This window comes from Schistocerca gregaria, chromosome 4 (genome assembly GCF_023897955.1).
Source record: "Schistocerca gregaria isolate iqSchGreg1 chromosome 4, iqSchGreg1.2, whole genome shotgun sequence".
In the NCBI taxonomy this organism is placed as follows: Eukaryota; Metazoa; Arthropoda; class Insecta; order Orthoptera; family Acrididae; genus Schistocerca; species Schistocerca gregaria.
The window spans coordinates 359,401,060-359,418,430 of record NC_064923.1 but is presented as its reverse complement, the minus strand read 5'-3'; the positions used below and the strand labels follow the sequence as shown (position 1 = coordinate 359,418,430).

The 17,371-nt window shown below is 34.8% G+C and overlaps 1 protein-coding gene across 5 annotated transcripts in view; it reads right to left on the bottom strand.

Moving 5' to 3' along the window:
* Positions 1-5,355: 5,355 nt before the first annotated feature.
* Positions 5,356-17,371, bottom strand: part of LOC126266875 (proton-coupled amino acid transporter-like protein CG1139) — an 89,668-nt gene continuing 77,652 nt past the window's right edge. Inside the window, exons 6-8 of one of the 5 annotated variants that reach the window (XM_049971523.1) lie at positions 16,253-16,431; positions 8,057-8,232; positions 5,356-7,312 (exon numbers count right to left, since the gene is read on the bottom strand). In XM_049971523.1, coding sequence (XP_049827480.1) covers positions 7,074-7,312; positions 8,057-8,232; positions 16,253-16,431 — 594 coding nt within the window. In that variant the 3' untranslated portion in view covers positions 5,356-7,073. Of the gene's footprint in view, positions 7,325-8,056; positions 8,233-16,252; positions 16,432-17,371 lie in introns of all 5 variants that reach the window. The other 4 variants (XM_049971526.1, XM_049971524.1, XM_049971527.1 and 1 more) reach the window with 4 other exon arrangements.

The following is a 17,371-nucleotide window of genomic DNA, read 5'->3' as shown; positions in this document are numbered from 1 at the left end:
TTCTTTACAGACGAATGGAAAAACTGGTAGAAGCTGATCTTGGGGAAGATTAGTTTGGATTCTGTAGAAATATTGGAACATGTGAGGCAGTACTTACCCTATGACTTACCTTACATTTTTAGCTTTTGTAGACTTAGAGAAAGCTTTTGACAATGTTGACTGGAATACTCTCTTTCAAATTCTGAAGGTGGCAGGGATATAATACAGAGAGGGAACTGCTGTTTACATTTTGTACAGAAACCAGATGGCAGTTATAAGAGTCGAGGGGCATGAAAGGGAAGCAGTGGTTGGGAGGGGAGTGAGACAGGGTTGTAGCCTCTCCCTGATGTTATCGGATCTGTATATTGAGCAAGCAGTAAAGGAAACAAAAGAAAAATTTGCAGTAGGTATTAAAATCCATGGAGAAGAAATAAAAACATTGAGGTTCGCCAATGACATTGTCATTCTGTCAGAGACAGCAAGCGACTTGGAAGAGCAGTTGAATGGAATGGACAGTGTCTTGAGAGGAGTATATAAGATGAACATCAACAAAAGCAAAATGAGGATAATGGAATGTAGTCGAATTAAGTCGGCTGATGCTGAGGGAATTAGATTAGGAAATGAGTCACTTAAAGTAGTAAAGGAGTTTTGCTATTTGCTGACCAAAATAACTGACGATGATCGAAGTAGGGAGGATATAAAATGTAGACTGGCAATGACAAGGAAAGCGTTTTTGAAGAAGAGAAATTTGTTAACATCGAGTATAGATTTAAGTGTCAGGAAGTCGTTTCTGAAAGTATTTGTATGGAGTGTAGTCATGTATGGAAGTGAATCATGGTCAATAAATAGTTTGGACAAGAAGAGAATAGAAGCTTTGAAAATGTGGTGTTACAGAAGAATGCTGATGATTAAATGGGTAGATCTTGTAACTAGTGAGGAGGTATTGAATAGAATTGGGGAGAAGAGGAGTTTGTGGTACAACTGGACTAGAAGAAGGGATCGGTTGGTCGGACATGTTCTGAGGCATCAAGGGATCATTAATTTAGTATTGCAGGGCAGCGTGGATGGTAAAAATCGTACAGGGAAGCCAAGAGATAAATACACAAAGCAGATTCAGAAGGATGTAGGTTGTAGTAGGTACTGGGAGATGAAGAAGCTTACACAAGATAAAGTAGCATGGAGAGCTGCATCAAACCAATCTCAGGAATGAAGACCACAACAACAACTATACTCAGTGAACAAAAAGAACACACACACAAAGACATATGAGCCATATTGTTACAAACTCTACAACATGCTGCCAGCCAACATCAGAAAGTTAGAGAAGAAAACAGATTTAAAGTAGAATTTAAAGAATGCCTATTTGAACAACATTTTTAGTTGGTAAATGATTATTTAAGCCAAAAATAATTGTAATAATGTTTATATTAAGGCAAAACTGAAAATACTGTCTTTCATCACCTAAAGTTTCTGTTAATTTTTTTAAATCTGATGGACAGCTGTTGATTGTGGTAAAAACTTTACTGAATTATTGCAGTGAATATATGGGCTTCCCATTTAGGGAAGACAAAAGTGAAGCCTTAGGGCAAACAGACTGTGCAGTTACAATACTGTTAGTATACATGTATAAGCATTTCTATTACTGTGTCTTGTACTGTGAGTATATGCAATTTAACAGAATTCTTTCTACATTTTTGTACAATTTTATATTTATTATTCTTTGTATTACTTAATGTAAAATTTTGTATGTTTCTTTTCCACAAATTGTTTCCCATAAATTTGCATGTACTTTTGGACAACATCTGTACCGTATTTATTGTCTGTGGATGAATAAATAAATAAAATGCTGTATAAGTCAAGTCTGAATAACTCATTCAAGAAGAGTGTTGCTGCAGATGGCAAGGTTGTGGATATTGAGTCCTATCCAGCATCATTTTTAATCTGCAGGAATTTTCAGCAGTAGGACATGGAATGAGGTTTCTTCTTTTTACATAGTTTGCAATAATGAATATTCCCAAAAATTTACATTTGTACATAAAGTAATGATGCATTCATTGAGAACTCACATTAACTAAGGTAACATATTAATGCAGGAAAATAAATATTTATTTATAATAGAACATAACAATTTATAGGCTATTAGCACATACACTACTAGACATCTCAATAATAGAACTACATACCAATTGTTTATTACTACTAAAAATTAATTAGTAAGAAATTCACAGTTTAAGTTTTTTCTAACATGCATTTCTTCAATTTGCTCCTTAGTTCCATTATTTCATGAAAAAGCCTTTTAATGGTGCTTAGAGTACTGAACACTTCCTGCCTCAGTGATATATTCTTTTCTCTACAAGCATAAAAATTGCTTCCTAACTGTGCAAATTCTGCTTTTACTTCTTATTGTAGTCAAGAAACAACTGTTGGTTTTGAAGAGAATTCTGTTTTTATTAAGAACATTTTCAATGGAGAAGATATACAAATACCCTACATCTAGAATGTGTACATTAAAGAACTCTGTAGATGCTATAGTATTTTTAGTTTATGTTCTTTCTGTCTCACATGGAATTGTATGTAATGCATTATCTTTTAACATTTACCATGCTGTTTTATCAACTAGAACAGATGTATCATTTGCAAAGAGAGCAAACTTCCTCACTTTAGTGGAATAGATGTCGTAAAATCATTTATGAGAAACAGAAACAGCAAGGGGCTGACCACTGAGACTTTTGGAACTCCATTGTTTATTTTGGCCTCACTTTATTGAAGCTATTAAGTTCATTATCCTACCATAAAATGGTGAACTTTGTTGCAACTACAGATGAGCACCTCATCTGGACAAAAAAAAAAAAAAAAAAAAAACTGCAGGAAAAATTCTGCTTGCCTCTGTTCCCCTCCACTAGTTTTGGAACGTATTCTGACAGGATGTGTGTGTGTGTGTGTGTGTGTGTGTGTGTGTGTGTGTGTGTGTGTGTGTGTGTGTGTGTGTAACATTTGCAGCATCCAACTATTTGAGCTATTTGACTATGTAGGCGCTTCATGCACCCAGTTGTTTTTTGGATGGTTACAGCTGGGTAAGTTATGTGACTACCAAATGTATCTACCTCATAGGGTCCTCAGTGCATGTGGTGTAACCCAGTAGGCCTGCCTCACATCAGATCAAGTACATGCCATATTGGCATAATTGCTGTATGAGGTCTCACTTACCTAGTATTCTAGCTGTGTGTTGTGTTCCACCCCCTCCCCCAAAGAAAAAAAAATAGAATAAAGAAACTCTTCTGCTTTTACTGCCGTCTGCCTCTGGAACAAACTACCCTGCACTCTGCACACATCACCATGCCCTGTTACAGATTGCCCTAACCTTGCCAGGATAAACAAATATATGTTTCCTTTTATTTTAGAGTTCTGATGACAATACCATACCACAATGGCTGGGAGAGGGGAGGAGAGAGCAGTAAAACATTGTCACAGTTGACAGTATTAGATTCTTCTTTACCATCAGTTTCCTATCAAAGGCAGTCTCCAAATTATATGCATGTACATTGTCCCACCTGTTGCTGTCTACAATGTAATGTTCGTTTGATCAGTCAGGAAGAATCCATTGAGTTTTCTTGTTCTGTTTGGTTTTCCAAATTGAAGATGTCCAACTGTTGTCTTACTACTGTATTGCAAATTTATTGAACTGCAGTTGAACTTCCTCTGATTTTGTGCACAGTGCCTATTTAGAGGTAGGACACTTATAAAAAAAGTTATTAAATTTTTAGTATAAACATAAAATACAAGTCAGACAGTTAATAAAAATATGTGTTAGAGAATGAGTCTTCATGTTTAATAATGTATGTATAATTTAACATAGTCCAAGTTTGAGCAAGCACTTTTATTCCTAGGATTTAGAAAAGCCCACCAAGCATTTTCTGGAAATTCACATTTTATAACTGAAATATTTTTTTAACTAACACATTATTTTAGTAAAATTACACATGTTTAGAAACCAAAACGTCAGGGCTATAAGATAATAATGTAGAATTTCCAAAGAATTACATTTCAAGATATAAATTTCTAGACTTTTCATAACAACAATTTTGGATATAGTTATCTTTCTGATTATGTAGTTTTAAGAAAAGAAAATGTTATTTAGAAATAAAATAATGAAGGCATTCAAATAAGATGTGCCAATCATAAAATAATTACCATTACACCAACAAGGTCTATGACAATATTATATTTGGGCTTTTCTAGAAGAATACTGAGAACTGCAAAATGAAAGATGTCTAATTTAGGAATTGAAACACAGCTTGTTCTGTGGAAAAATACTTTTGATATCCCAATTGAATCTGACCATCTTACTTTCATAGAGGTGTAGCGTTCTTGCTTATGTAATATTTTCCAGTGCCACTGAGGTATTATTTGGCTGGTTTCTTTACTAATGAAGCCTTCACATCCCGTAACTGATTTACCCATTTATCTTTCAGCTATTATCCATATAGGCTTAATTTTACTATCTAAATGACTGATTAATTTAAGACACCATGAAAAGGTTTTTTTGATGCTGAAATTGCTTTCTGTAACACAGCACCAATTTTTCTAACATGAAATCATACCTACTTCTCTGTTTGTCCTAACTATTCAATAAAATTGCCTTCTCTTCACACAAAGCATTTCGAGTCCTTTTGCCACTCAACTCTTCTTGTTGTCTTATCAGTGCCATACATTAATGTTTTTTGAGGAAACCTGTTAAAAATGGATAAGAACTGACCTATACATACATTAAATTTAGAACTGACATCTGTTACATTCCTGTCAGCTACTTGAAAGGCTACACTGAAACTTTCTATTGTCTTTTCATTAATTACTGTAACTGTTTTCTATTGTACCACTTCACTGTAAACAACTAAGTTACTTAGTACAGCTAGCTGTCATCATGGTTGCCCATTCACTACAGGGTAAATATTTATTCTATTGATTATGTATTCGCCGACAAACATGTCTTTAGTGTACTGCTTCCGTGTGTAATTCTTGTGGAAAAATTAGAACAAAACTTAGGTTATAAGTGTTAGTAACTATTGAAAATCATTTATTTTGTGTGATTCTTTCAGAAAATTAGTCTTAAAATCTCTGTTAGAATTTTTTTTATTTGTCTGCTACGTAACATAATAATGGCTCAAATCTTCTAAGAATGCATGAAAACTTCCCATTAGTGACCTCTTTAATGCAATTATTATAAATGACCTTCAGTGGCAACAGTTATTGTACATAGGTTTCAAGTTGTTATTCCAAGCAGAAAGTACTTACCCTCATTATTTTCAAATGTATGACAATTCTTCTTTTCTCCTTATTTATCTTAAGAAATAGGCTTTCAATGCATAGTCTTCCATGTAGCTTTTGGATTTCTATATTTACAGGATACAAACCAAATGTAACACACCTTTCTTTTTCAATGTACATTGTGTAAACAGAAAAGTAGTCCAGCGACTTTGCTTTTTAGTTAACTAACATTCTAATACATCATTACCTTATAGTGATATGTGCACCAACATAAAGATCAATGTCAAATGTTCTGTTACTGATAACAATTGCAGATTGGCATTACTGGTTAACAGGTCAACTGATCAAATTACTTTGACCCTGTTAATGCTGTCAGGAGCTTTCAAAGCTGAACCCAAATAGGAATATTGGAGTATTCATATTATATCTATCATTTATATGCACAATTTCTCAGACAGGAACCCATATGACTACACATGTGGCCACTTATCTATCCGTTTATGAAATACTCACTATGTTTTGGCAAATGAGGTAAATATCCTGCACATCAAAAATATAGGCAAGCTAAGGGTTGTACATCTGAACATGTTTACTTAGAGAAATATGAAACATGTAAGCATCAGTCAAAATATTGAACAGTTAACAATGGCATCACTAACATCAGGTGAAAAATTAACACCACAGTTTATTATTAGCAGTTTTAATGAACTGTTTAGTGTTCATTCTGCCAGAACTGAAAATTGATATTGGTATTTAAGATTAAATGAGATCATTACAAATACAATTTTTTAAAATTATGAACAACATGTATCATTTATTAGACATGCAGTAAAGTATAAAACATACATCAGTAACTCTTTAATGGCAACAGGATCATTGCACATTAATAGTTGTGTAAAATTTGTCATGTTCAAGAATGAAAAAGCACACACAATTCACAATTTAAACAGATATATATTTATACAGGTACCATAGTTCCAGTTTTGTCTCTGTCTGTTAATGTCATATTTGGTGTAAGGACAACATAAAAATTTTCCAGTTACCTATCCACGCATTCCATTCATTGTCTATTCATTACATTTTGTGTATTGTTAGCAGAGAGAGTGGATCTACATGTTGAAAATTTTTCCTTGTTTCTTCGTCATAGTACTAACTTTAATACATGAGAGTCACAGGACATTACAACTAGAACCGGTTTGTTCTAATGTGGAAGAATGCATAAATACAAAACGTCTCAGTTTACTTTTAGTTAATTTCAGGACCATCTTAACTTAACAATACTGCTCATCTAACAACTGAAAAGATTCATTTTGAACTGTAAAGGTTCACTGTAAATTTATACTAAGAAGCACTTGCTTATTTCTGTTGACAGCTTACTTGATCAGGATCTCTTTTGCAACAGCAAGCATTTTCAATTTTATTTGACTACAGGAACGATAGATTTATTTTCAAGTGACCTCATAATGAATGCTTTCTCGCATGTACTTCACAGTACATATTTTTGATTGAGAGTTTTGGTGTTTGTCGCAAAACTTCCCGTTGACTACATCTGCAAATTGTATCACTTTAGTAAAGATATTTTGTCACTGAACAGACAAAAAGTCTTAGGTCTAAAGGACATGTGAGATAGTATTCCAATAGAAGTCTATTATGTTCCTTAATTAAGTAGTAATTAGTATCAATTTTGTCCTTTCCATCCATTCTTCTGATCACTAAGTAAAAAACACAAAAGGTTTATCTAACAGGTAATAGTCACTGTAGCTAACTCTTTCTAGCTTTACAACTTGGCAGTAGTAATATCACTGACAATATAAGATCTGGTGTTGTATCTACTTAACTAAATTTTTGATAATATCAGATATCGATGTATATGGCCCAACAACAAGACCCAAAAAAGCAAATGAGACCAGAAAGATGTTCTTCATATTTCTCAAGACAAATTTAAGTTTTCCACTACTGCTCTTCCAGATGATGCAGCTTTGTATTATTGCTGGGAAAGCAATTCCAATAGCTGACAGACAGAGGGATCCAAACAGAGATATAAACAGCTCCAGATTTGGAACAGCAGCTGCCAACAGGACTACAAAAGAAAAATTTTTTATAACCAATCATTTTTAGTAAATAATTAAATAATATCAAGCTAAACTAGCTTATAAATAGTAGGTAAAATCACCAACATGGGGAGTGAAAATGCAAGCAATGGGCAATAAATAATATGGTAATATCGTCATCTATGGCTGGGCATTATATCAGACACAGAAGGATGACAACTGTTATCTTTTTTGAAGGAACCGTCCTGACATAATTTTTCTAAGTATGTTAGCGTTTGATATTGTAAACTAACTGTCAATGAATAAATTGACATTTCAGCCATGCCTCTGGGGACATAGAACCACTGGCTCTACCCCCTCACTACCCTACCACAGCAAGAACAATTGTATTGCAGCCAGATCAGTTCTCTGTAGCACACGCTCTATGCTACATGCATTACGTACATGCTGCAAGGATAAAAGTATTCATAGTAAGTGATGGGAGTGCAAGTGATTATTTATCGTCATAACTGCCATGGCCCCTCCCCACTACCTACAACTCCTATGTTAACTGACTCTGGGTGGAGAAGCCTATGCATTTAAGTAAACAATCCTGACTAGTAAGTGAAGTGATTTACTGAAACTACAGGTAACCATAATGGACTGATGAAGAGTTTATTCATTTATTCAACTCAGCTACTGTATCACTTAGTCTTTATGTATCGTAACTGTATGGCACTAAGCTCAAAGTTTACTTTTTACTATGTAGATACAATACTCACATGTAATAGTGACAAGACTAATACGAACAATATACTCAAATATAATCTTATGAGGACGTTTCTCAAACTTCTCACTCAAATAACTGTTCCATAAGATGTCAATGTTAACATAATTTTGTAGACTGTGTGATATAAAAATGGAGACAGCCAGCATTATCTTCACAGATTGTGCAAGTCTGCAACAGAGAAAAAAAGTATGATTTGTATTAAAGCCACTATGAATATAAAGTAAAACAGTAATATTTCTAGAACTGTGCCTCTGCCCTTTCCCATGGCCATATAAATGTGTATTATACATGGTTAGTATGTCAAGATACTGGTTTCATCTAAATATGAAAATACACTGTTATTGCTCATACTGAATTATTTTTACTGGTAACACATACATTCTGGAGCTCTGATAAGTATCAGAATCACATAAGTGAGCACTGTTGCACTGCTCTTTCACTGTCTTGTGTGTTTTCTTAACTACAGCATCATTAATATATGAATTAAAGGTAGTGGATGACAGGGGGCACACTAGTATAAGTTCTTTTATCATTTCTGCATGTATAAGTCTGTTTAAATTTTTAACATACGTTCTGAACTGCACATTTTACAAATTCGTAAATGCTGAAGAAGACCCTTTTCCCAGATGACCTGAAGTAATTTGACTTTTATATTTTGCCGAATGACTTTTCATAGTCAATAAAACATTGAATTGCAAATTTTTATGTTTTTCTGTTAATTAAGTTATGGTAGAAAAACAATCTGTGCATTTCTGGCTTTGTAAATCACATCTGCATTTACACCAACTATTCTCTGTAATATCCTTGTATATGTTTCAAATGCTGTACATTGCAAGCTTGTACCCCTGCAATTTGCAATTTCTTTTCATCTCATTTTCCAAATATAGGATGAACTGTTGCCATATATTATTATTGTGGCCTAAGTCCTTATTTCCAACAACAGTTTAAATGATTTATAAATATTTCTGTTTTTTATGCGTGCTTAAACTATTCATCATTTATAGAGCTTCACATCACAATATTTTTGTGTTTTTGTATTTAATCCACCTATTATTTGACCTACATAAATATTCACATCTGCTGTGTTACCTACAGCTGGATTTTCATTCTTACTAGTCTCGGGACCACTGAAGTATTGTTGCCATTCTTTTTCAGATGTGGCAATTGAGGTGTACTTCCCCATTGTTCCCTTAATAATCAGCATGCTCTTCCGGTCTCTCAGGAGGATAATGTTTTGTACCATTTACACCTGTACCTACATTATGTCATTTAATGTCCTGAACACTCTCAGTCAGACATGTTTTTGTATATTGGGTTTTGTAATTGCTGAAGCTAAGATTCTCATTAATAATCAGCATCGGCAACCAAAGGCTTCCACCATAAGAAATCACCTCATTCTGCCAGCAGCCTTGTCAAAGGGGGTGAAGAAGCAGACAGGGGTTCAGGGCACACTCTTGGCCTAGGGATGAGACACTACAGTTAACACAACTTCATTGCATTTTCATTAGGTTATCTTCCTGGCCATTTTATAAATGGTAACTGTAACACCACTTTCCATTATTTGATGTGGCTTATTTGAATAAACATAATTCTTGAGTGTTGACTGCATCTGTTTTAGATGTTATAATGGAACCAATTTTATTAATTATTCATTTATCTTTTATTTAATGTGTGTTTATTTTATCAGTTCACAATTCTAGCCTATGCATAGACTATTTGACTACAGGATCACAGCATCAGGTTACTATTTGCAGCATGTTACCTGTTGGGCTTGACAGCACATGTAATTCTATGATTCCATTGAGAAGTTATACTTAAACAGAGCCATGCATAGCGCAGTTACCAAAGGTTCAAGTAATCACAGGTAAAGTTTCAGTGGTAAGCAGCTATTGTGTGTGTAGTGACGTAATGTGAAATTATCTCTGGTAATAGTCTCAACTGGAACACATTTCCATGATGAAGTATCATCACAGCGGGCGCTCTGTGCCTCATCGAAAGAAATCTGGAGCTTCAACAATCACCACAGCTTTTGTGATAGTATCAGTGGTGAGCTCGTCAGTGCAGACCATTATCCAGGAAGTCTTGTTCGTTGACTTGAGTAACCTCCCAAAGAGGTGGATTCCAATTTAATGTAATAGTGCAGTTGCAGAAAGAATTGATACCAGATGCCCTAGAAGTAACTGTGGCACATACTCCTATCACTGACATTACTTACAGTGGCTCACCTAGTGTCTAAAGAATTGGTAGACACCTGGTCAGATGTATCTGTGTCTGATCCTGTCTAGGGTCTTCATGAATCCCAGGTAACCAGATGTTGGAGTATCATGGAAAAACTTCAGGATAGCTGGCATTTATTGAGCTGGGATAGTGAGCAACCACGTCTACCCTGTTGAAACATAGTTCTTCTTACAGAACGTTTATTAGTTGGTACCCCGTAACCACTACTGCCAGGGTGAACTTCTGTTTTGGCACAGTTGTCATACGATGGTAGGATTAGAGATGATTATAGCACCTCCCTAAGCACAATGAAATATCTTTCTGGCAACTTGTGCCACAAAAATCTGACATCTCCTTGTAGCTGATATTATTTTCTCTGGATTTTGTCACTGTTCACTAAGGTCTACAGTTTGAACACAAGTCAACACGTTTTTCAGGCAATCAAGCAGTAATTTGTCATGAATACATGGCAATAGGTAGACATTTGTTTGTTTTTTGAGACTTTGTTAAGGTATCAGTAGTCAATGCAGAAATGCCATGTAATCCTCCTTCACAAAGACCAGAAGAAGAGGAAAAAGGGCTCTCTGAAGGTCCAATGGTGTCTGTCTGAGAATAATATCATGACTAGATTCTGATGAAATGACAAAATTGAAGGGTTATGTTCTGTCACTGATAGCTGTTCCTCCAATACATGTTTGTGTTAGTTGGACATATTTCACATTTGTGACTTTCAGCACAATCACTTTCCTATCACAGGACATTGTCTTTTTTACCTGGCAATGATAAGCTTTTGACATTACAGGTAATGAAGCTAATTAGTTTACTAGTGCCTTGATACATTGGTCAATGACTATGATGAGATGATGCCAATAACAATTATTTCCTGACATCTTGGTGACTGTCATCCATGTAGAAGTTTCATCTGTGGCAGCCTCACCTCCATTGATTGTCACCTCACTTAGTTTTCCTGAATACAATGAATAGGCAAGCAACTGGTACCTCTGTATGGTGACGGGGAATGGCTACAGCTTGTTGGTGAATGTGTTGTCCAGGATATGGTATAGGACTTCACGCCCCCCCCCCCCCCCCTCCCCGTCTCCCCCCATGAACTATAGTAGTATCCAGTTGACTGCCATGAATAAAACTCTTGTAATGGTTGGCATCTGGCAGTGTAGTAGTCATCAAAAACTCGATTTCTCTCTCTGCAGTTGCATAAACCATATCCAGGGTACCTACAGTGGGAATGTTTCAGCAAGTTGGCCTCTGTCTTCCAAATGTCTGTTCTACATGACATAATATTTGACGAAGGACATGGTTGTCTCTGTATTACTCAGAAGGTGGGTTGTCAACTGATGACTGTGGCATAAGTCCAACTTGGCCAAGTTCTCTCTTCGGACACAACCAGCTGGTATGAAAGATGTATTGTTTCTGTCACATCCAAGTGTAGAGAGTGGCAAGATCATGGTGGTTTTCCACAACTGCCATAGGGACCTTGTTTGGGACTCTCTTCTATTGTGTTTCCTTGGTGTGCTGGCATCATTTCATGAATTCCTCTTTTGTTGGAAAATCCTTTACAAGATGAGTTTGGGACATGTCTTCTTTGACTTTTCATCAAGTGTAAGATTTTGTTATCTATGTCATGTATGGAATTTATCCAAGCTACTGAGTTTCTCTTCATCATTCTCAAACCACTGCCTGGCTGCCCCATCAAAGTAAAAGTGCACATTTGCCATAGAGATTGTATCATCTGATATACTCTATTTGGCAACTTGGCCATATCCTTTCAGTTATTTTGTCAGGTCCTGGCCAGCGTCTTCAGAAAATACTTATTGATCTCTGATGTGCAGCTAACTTACTGCTGTATTGGAACCCATTTTTCTCCTAAATATATTGACCATGGGAACAAAGTACTGCTTGTATTCTCGTCGCTTTTTGCATAGGCAATGGCTTTTATGGTGCCTAATTGGAGACATTTTGAAGTATATCTCAAAGCAGGGGACTGCTGTGGATTGTAATTTCAGCTAACTATTTTTACTTTTTATTTTATTTCATTTATTTTTTTTACAGGATGAGTAAAGTGGAACAGGTTTACAGATGTCGATGAGAGAGGACCACCATCGTTGCATTCAGAAACTAATGCCACAATTCTTTCTGAATGAAGCACTGGTGTGTGCATAACATTTCTTCATAAATTAATAGCAAGCCAATATTTGACGAGGGTAGTATCGAAACTGAAGACATTTTCAGTGGATTAAAAAAATACTAGATACAAAAAAATGACAGTCACAAATGTTTTTCTTTCATAGTTTTATCCATAATGATTCAATATTACAGTTCTATTGTTTTGTGAGATCTAAATCCTAATGAACCCATTTTTTTGATAATTTAAATTTTGACTTGATTGTTTTATTACAGTTTTATATATACTTGAAATATAACTTATTTCACAATACATTTTTAAGGGTATTTGAAAATTGTTTTCCCAAGAAAATAGTTAAACATAATTCCAAGAAAACATATAAAAAACCTTGGCTAACTAAAGGAATAAGAATATCTTGCAACCGCAAAAGAGAACTGTATCTAACAGCAAGATGGAGTACTGACCCCGAAATTGTTCAATATTATAAAAACTATTGTGCGGTACTAAGAAAAGTTATTAAAAAGTCCAGAAGCATGTGTATCATGTCTGAGATCAGTAACTCTGATAATAAAATTAAAGCAATTTGGAATATTATTGAAAGGGAAACAGGGCAACCAAGAGCACAGGAAGACTTTAGTGCAATAAAATTGAATGACAAGTGCACTAACAAACAATCAGAAATTGAAAATATTTTGAATAATCATTTTTTAAATGTTGTGGAGAAAATAGGATCTAGATCTTCACTAGAAGAGGCAAGGCTATTAATAGAAGAGGCCATACCTGCACAGTTTGAAACAGCTGTAATTCCACCAACCTCTCCCTCTGAAATCAGTAAAATAATAAACTCACTGAAAAGTAAAAGCTCTTACGGAATTGATGGCATTTCCAGCAAAGTACTTAAAGCTTGTTCCCCACAGATAAGTAGAATTCTCAGCCACGTATGTAATAGCTCTTTGGAGCAGGGTGTTTTCCCTGATAGACTGAAATATGCCATTGTAAAACCATTGCATAAAAAGGGGGATATGTCGGATGTCAACAACTACCGCCCAATCTCTCTTCTGACAGCTCTATCAAAAATTTTTGAGAAAGTAATGTATTCAAGAGTAGCCTCCCATATTTGTAAAAATAAAGTACTAACAAAATGTCAGTTTGGTTTTCAGAAAGGCTTTTCAACAGAAAATGCTATATATGCTTTCACTGATCAAATATTAAATGCTCTGAATAACCGGACATCACCCATTGGTATTTTTTGTGATCTCTCAAAGGCCTTTGATTGTGTAAATCATGGAATTCTTTTAGATAAGCTAAATCATTATGGTTTGAGTGGGGCAGTGCACAAATGGTTTAATTCATACTTAACTGGAAGAATGCAGAAAGTTGAAATAAGTGGTTCGTGTAATGTTAAAACAGCTGATTCCTCAAACTGGGGTGCTATCAAGCACGGGGTCCCACAGGGTTCGGTCTTAGGTCCTTTACTGTTCTTGATATACATTAATGACTTACCATTCCACATTGATGAAGATGCAAAGTTAGTTCTTTTTGCTGATGATACAAGTATAGTAATAACATCCAAAAACCAAGAACTAAGTGATGTAATTGTAAATGATGTTTTTCACAAAATTATTAAGTGGTTCTCAGCAAACGGACTCTCTTTAAATTTTGATAAAACACAGTATATACAGTTCCGTACAGTAAATGGCAAAACTCCAGTAATAAATATAGAATTTGAACAGAAGTCTGTAGCTAAGGTAGAATTTTCAAAATTTTTAGGTGTGTCCATTGATGAGAGGTTAAACTGGAAGCAACACATTGATGGTCTGCTGAAACGTCTGAGTTCAGCTACGTATGCTATTAGGGTTATTGCAAATTTTGGTGATAAGAATCTCAGTAAATTAGCTTACTATGCCTACTTTCATTCACTGCTTTCGTATGGCATCATATTCTGGGGTAATTCATCGTTGAGTAGAAAAGTATTCATTGCACAAAAACGTGTAATCAGAATAATTGCTGGAGCCCACCCACGGTCATCCTGCAGACATCTATTTAAGGATCTAGGGATCCTCACAGTAACCTCACAGTATATATATTCCCTTATGAAATTTGTTGATAATAATCCAACCCAATTCAAAAGTAATAGCAGTGTGCATACCTATAACACCAGGAGAAAGGATGATCTTCACTATGCTGGGTTAAATCTGACTTTGGCACAGAAAGGGGTAAATTATGCTGCCACAAAAGTCTTTGGGCACCTACCAAACAGCATCAAAAGCCTGACAGATAGCCAACTAACATTTAAAAATAAATTAAAAGAATTTCTAGATGACAACTCCTTCTACTCATTGGCTGAATTTTTAGATATAAAGTAAGTAAAAAAAAAAAAAAAAAAAAAAACAACTTAATCATTAGTGTCATGCAATATTTTGTGTAATGTAATTTCTTGTACAGACATCTTTTATTAACCTGACACGTTCCACATCATTACGAAGTGTCGTATTCATGATCTATGGAACAAGTATTAATCTAATCTAATCTAATCTAATCTATAATTTTACTTTTTTTAGGGACACTGTACTCTTTAAATTTTGGAACCTTAAGAAAAACAGTTAAATGAAAATGAAGTGACATTGCAATTAATTTCCTTCTAGCAATAAAAAAAAGTGTGTCAGCATGAACTGGATAACAACATATCAATAAAAACATTGAAAAACTGAGAATACAAAATAGGATTTCTCTCAGTAAAATGTTGTATTTCAGTTAGATTCTCAACACAGTAAAAATAAAATGACCTGCAAATAATAAATTATTTAAACAGAATCATTATTATGATAGGCATTGTTCACACTTGCTGCATAATATTTTAAGTCTTCAAATTGCTCTCATTTAGATTACAATATCAGGCATTTCACTGAACCTTTGACACAGACTTCAGAGATGACATTGGATTTTTCATTACCAGTGTACTTATTACACTACACAGTAATGTCACAATACAGGGTCTTACAAAAAAGGATTTCTTTCATCCTATTATGGTAAGAAGCCCATGAATATGGAAATGAGTGCAAAAGATTCATATTGCCAACGTATAAATGAAATACAATAACTTCAAAGATTGTACAACATAAGGAATTCTTTTGCCTACTGATCTGTCACATTGCTGCAGAATCTAGCATCACAAGATTGCAGACAAAGATGCTGTGAACTGAAGACTGTTGCTTATTCCTTGATGTCCCTGGTTATTAATCCACTGCCTGCAAGTCTTGGTCCATTGTGCTGAATGACTAAGAGCTGAGTGTTCTGTAACATGGAGACATGGTTGATTTTGAAGCATAATCTAGTTTCACCTGTAGTGATATACTTGAAATTTATAACTTTAACTCATTTCATAAATTTTGTGACATGGCCAGTTTTGAAGCAAGAGACCTCATTTCTTAACTTTAATGCTGACATGTTTTTATATTCCCCATGTGAGGCTCACGCAACCCTTCTGATGTGTGTATCTTAACAATGTGATGGCATCTCATATTTTGTTCTGTGATCTTAATTTCTCCCAAATTGTTCTTGTTTACAAATCACGTTTCACAGACATTGCCTTTTCTGTCTGTTTTAGTAACATACTTTTGTACATGGACTGATGTCACTGAAGATTTGAGTAAGAATTTTGCACTCTGTTTTGTACTGTGTTTGATATCCTGCTGCTAAAAGAATCAAATTCAATTTTTGACACCAACTTGTTCCTGCTTGTGTGTGTGGATAATCATGAAGGGAAAAAACCACTTTTGAATACACAATAAAGCAGAGCATACAGAAATGACACTTTTGCTTGTTACTCACATTTCATCAGCTGGCAGATTAAGTGTTATGCTTCCTTGTGCTTCATTTCCATATTTCATGTAGCCAAATAATCCAATTACAATAAAGAGAAATATGATGATAACCATAGCTCTGTTAAGCACACCCAGTGGACCAACAAAACTTCCTGGTGATATCATGCTATTTTCCAATGGGAGAAGCTGAAATAGTTTTTTAAAGATTTAAACAAATTAATAGCTCAGAAGATTATCTTTATATCCTAGTTTCATTAAGTTTATGTTGTTGTATGAGTTAAGAGTGTGATCCTTCTTTGCTGCATTCAGTATACAAATGTAATTTATAATTTTTGTATACTGAATCAGGCTGTCTACTGATAAGAAACAATGATCTCATATTCAGATGATGTACATTCCCATATTTTATCATTTTGGATTAGGTTCTCAATTTCTGGAAAATCATTCATTGTTCATTCTTCTTAATCATTCTGCTTGTAGTGTTAGTCACGGAGAAAAGAATTCTCTTTGCTGATGACAGCAACATTATAGTCACAGAGGAAAAAGGAGAACTGTTTGCAGAAAAGCAAATGGAACCCTCAAAGAAGTTTGCAGTTGGTCAATAAGCAACAAAGTGACATTGAGTGTAAAGAAAACTAATACAATGGATTTTAATTTGAGGAGGGAAAATAACAGCTAAATCAAATGTAGATAGCACCACTATAGACTATGTAACAAATGCAAAATTTCTAGAAATGACTATTGATTTGCAGCTGAAATAGTGTGGGCACATGAAGAAACTTTCAAACAAAATGTCATCAGCATGTTGTGACCCTAGTCCTGACATCAGTGCGTAACAATCACTGTCTTTTAGTTATATGCTATGTACATGTATGCTCAGTTCTTAGTTATGGCATTCTTTTCTGGGGAACAACTGCACAAAATAGGAACACAATTTTCAAACTGCAGAAAAGGGCCATAAGAATAATAACCAAAAATAGTAATCAAGCTCTTTGCGGAGGTCTTTCAAAACACTGGGAGTTTAGCTCTACCCTGTGGATATATTTACCAATTAGTTGTACACATCAGAATTAACACTGATAATTGCTGCAAAAACAGCTCGTCCATGACCATGAAACAAAATCTG